Source organism: Rhodamnia argentea, chromosome 3 (assembly GCF_020921035.1).
Source record: "Rhodamnia argentea isolate NSW1041297 chromosome 3, ASM2092103v1, whole genome shotgun sequence".
Taxonomy (NCBI): Eukaryota; Viridiplantae; Streptophyta; class Magnoliopsida; order Myrtales; family Myrtaceae; genus Rhodamnia; species Rhodamnia argentea.
The window spans coordinates 15468551-15472176 of NC_063152.1; the positions used below are offsets into that span (position 1 = coordinate 15468551).

General features: G+C 39.3%; 1 protein-coding gene across 1 annotated transcript; it reads right to left on the reverse strand.

Annotated features, from left to right (window-relative positions):
• Positions 1-899: 899 nt before the first annotated feature.
• Positions 900-2508, reverse strand: LOC125314108 (TMV resistance protein N-like). Its single transcript, XM_048275580.1, has 4 exons — positions 2210-2508; positions 1952-2031; positions 1020-1078; positions 900-929 (listed from the first exon to the last, which is right to left on the reverse strand). Exons 1-4 carry the CDS (start codon positions 2506-2508, stop codon positions 900-902), a joined length of 468 nt encoding a protein of 155 aa, XP_048131537.1.
• Positions 2509-3626: the final 1118 nt, after the last annotated feature.

The following is a 3626-nucleotide window of genomic DNA, read 5'->3' on the forward strand; positions in this document are numbered from 1 at the left end:
TCCGGATCGAAAATTTTTGAGACTTCGAGGGTCGATTAATTTCGATCCGGAAAATTCCCAATATTTTTAAAAAATAAATAGAAATTCCAAAAAAATAGAAAAAATAGAAAAAAATTCTATAAAATCACAAAAAATGGGAAATGGCCACATTCAACTGGCCCGACCCTAATTTTGTGATTTTCGGGTCCCGGACTCCCAAAAATGACCATTCTACCCTTCTGGGCCTTTCGCCTCAAATTTTCACCAAACCACCCCGAAACCCAAATTCGTTTTTTTTTGTGTGGGTCGATAGGACCATTTTAGACATGTCAAACTTTGATTGATTGATTTGATTGTTTGTAATGATTTTGATTGCGCATTAAATTTTTTTATTGTGATTGATTAGGATAGAAAATTCCCATCTGCATGAATACTTAGAATTGTTAGGATCTACCTCACCCGATATTGCATCCGTATGAATTCTTAGGTTAGAAAACACTCGACATCGGTAACCGAAAGGGCGTCAAATATGAAATTTGACGTAACCAAGTCCCCGGACCCAAAATCTCGGGTTTTCGCAAAACCGAACGGTTTCTCCCGACCGCTCGGTAAGGTTTTCCGATCGTACCTTCCAATAAATCGATCGGTGGCGACTCCAAAATTGCATGTACACATCGAACATGCCACCCAACCACACAAGGTCAATTTCGATATTTGAAAATTTTACCCGACATCGCGATTCGAGTAATGGGTCTTGGGAGAGACCCGCGATTCCCTATACCAATATAAAGAGGGGGGAATCGGCTCGTTAACCCTTCTCACCCCGCCGGGATATCTTTTGTCGATCCGACGGAGGAGGGTCGCGGCGATGACCATCCGAGAAAGTTTGATGAAAGACCGGACGAATGTGTATTTCTTGATTATTCCACTTCAAGCAAGCCATATAGAGTCTTCAACAAGAGTTCAAGAGAAGTTGAAAAATCAATGAACGTGAAGGTTGAAGATGGAAAAGACATTCGGAAGATAAATGCTGAACTCACCATATTATTTGAGATGAATCCATCATCTAAGCAAACTCCGACATCCGAAGACACAACACCTAGTAAAGACTCAGAACATGGAAGACACTCGGACGTTTACATCTTCTAAAGACGAGAATCTAAATAAATCTCTAGAAGATGAACATGACAAATTTAACAAGAACTGAAAATACAAATCTAATCATCCTACGGATCTTATCATTGGGAAGATAGAAGAAAGGATCGTAACCGGATCCAAATTGAAGAATGCCATAAATAAATTCACACTAGTTTTAGAAGTTAAACCCAAAGGAATTGAGGAGGCTCTTGCAGACAAAAGCTGGATAGAAGCGATGCAATAGGAACTACACCATTCACTAGATCCGCCTTGATTTTTAATTTCTGGTGTTGAGAGAAAGCATGTTTACTAAGCAGCTCATGAGCTTCACTGTTGTCTAGTGTTTTAACTTCATACACATGATGTTCACCTATCTTGGGGGTCAACAAATGGCTATCTCTTGTAGTAACAATGATCCTACTCCCATTACCAAACCAATTGACTTTTCCCGCTAAAGCACGTAACTGGTTCAAGTGATCCACATCATCAAGGATGACAAGAACGCTTTTATGACTAAGTCTTTGTTGGATTAAATTAATACCTCCGGCGACATCGGACACTGCTAATCGTTCTTTAGGTGATAGTATATCGTTTAGTAATTTTTCTTGCAAATTAACTAAACCATTGCGATCTTTTGAATTTTCTCAAATATCTTCCAGAAAACTCGAACCTTCAAATTGTCTGAAAATATTATTATAAATGGCTTTCCCTAAAGTTGTCTTTCCTATCCCTCCTTGTCCCCATAATCCCACCATGAGAACATTTTCATTAGACTCAAGGTTCAACATCGATTTCAGCTTAATCACTCGGGAATCTATCCCAACCAGATGCTCACCAACATGTAAAGGTGTTGGAACTAGGAGAGTTGTTGAGATCTCCTTCACAATTTCTTGTATAAGCTTTGACTCATCATCTCTAACAAAAACAGAAAAAAGAAGTTGTAGCATCGTTTTAGCAATTGGAGATAAGCAACTAACCAGCAATCACCAATCAACAATGACAAAGCACTACATCTCATTTTCAGATAATTGCAATCATGTGTGCATAGATCTACTTATTTCCTTTAAAAAAAAATAGACTCCACTCTACTTACCCATCATTCAAATGCCACTCGGACAAGTTACCAGCGTCAAGAAGAGCTTCCTTCCATCTCTTCAATTTCTTTGAATCTTTCCCCAACTTGGACTCATGCTTAGCAATAGCAATATTATTACTCTTTCTACCCCCTCTCACTTCATTTGGATTCACTTTATAAAACACTGGTAGAGCAGTGATGTTCTCTTGCTCCTTGCACTCCATAATCTTTGCCATCTCTGTCAAGCACCATTGTGACGAAGCGTAGTTCTCATAGAAAACAATGATTCGCGATTCTTTGATGGCCTTCATAACCATCGATATATTGTGTCCCTTTTTTAGTTCCTCGCTATCTCGGATAGTGTATATTCCAATCCGGTGTAAAGCTTGGTAGAGATGGCCGACGAAGTTGTGACGTACGTCCGTGCCTCTAAAACTCAAGAAGACATCATAAATCATTTTTGGTTTCGATGAAGAAGCCATTGGCCGATGGTGGAGTTGGACAATCAGCAGCGACTATTAGCTTAAGATTTGATAGAGTGTTTTCAGGTAGTTCGTTTACCACTTGATCTCCATGATTTATACTTGAGGACAGAGATGCATGACCATTTTTTAGTCCTTGGGAAAATGGTGTAGAGTTGTGAACACATGGACTTATTGTCGCTCAAAGACCGCGTTCCACCGCGCTATTCGGCCCGTCAGCGTGACGCAAGCTACTCTGTGGCCGACGAAAGCAGTGAACTTCAGACTGTTAGTGTGGCAAAAGCTTCTCTGTGGCCGACAAAAGTAGTGAATTTTACAGATTATTGCACGAACCGACAAATGACTTTAGGGTGGTGGATTCTCATGATGTAGGTCTTGGGGGTCGGTGATAGAAACAAGTTTCCGGGGCTTCGCCGAGATTTCATCCCCAACCAAACATCTGAGAAGTGGTTTTTCCCTTGCTATGTACCAGCTTCGAGGAAATGGCTTTGACCTCTTTAGTCGCCAGTTTTCCTTTTTTAATTGAAGTAATATGATGCCATTAGGTTAGCTTTTGTCGTAGGCTCATTAATATAATAAAACAAATTGTTGTTGTTTCTTTGGTAAATAATTGTTTAACAAATGTCTACCCAAAAGAGAGATGATTATAAGTACAATTACGTATATCAGCAAAGAATAATATTAGATCTTTGGAAAATCATGGGGCTTGAGGGTGGACAAGATATCTTATAGGTATGAACACTTGAGACTTATTTTCACTGAAGACCGATACTACACATGTGTTACTACTATTGAAACTTTAGAAAATCATGGTGCTTAAGTATGGACCAAGATTTCAAATAGGTATGAACACCTGGACTTATTTTCACGGAGGATCACATACCACAGCATTATTCGGATTGTCACACTGGCACAAATGTCTTTGTTTGATGCTGGATTTATTATAAATTGTT

Bases quoted from the DNA above. Each gene is read 5' to 3' on its own strand.
- LOC125314108 (XM_048275580.1), bottom strand. From the start codon at position 2,508: ATGGTTATGAAGGCCATCAAAGAATCGCGAATCATTGTTTTCTATGAG. The intron at 2,032-2,209 runs GTAAGTAGAGTG...TGTTTTTGTTAG, and splicing joins GAGTGGCATTTGAATGATGG to AGATGATGAGTCAAAGCTTA. The intron at 930-1,019 runs GTGAGTTCAGCA...CTCTTGTTGAAG, and splicing joins GATTCATCTCAAATAATATG to ACTCTATATGGCTTGCTTGA.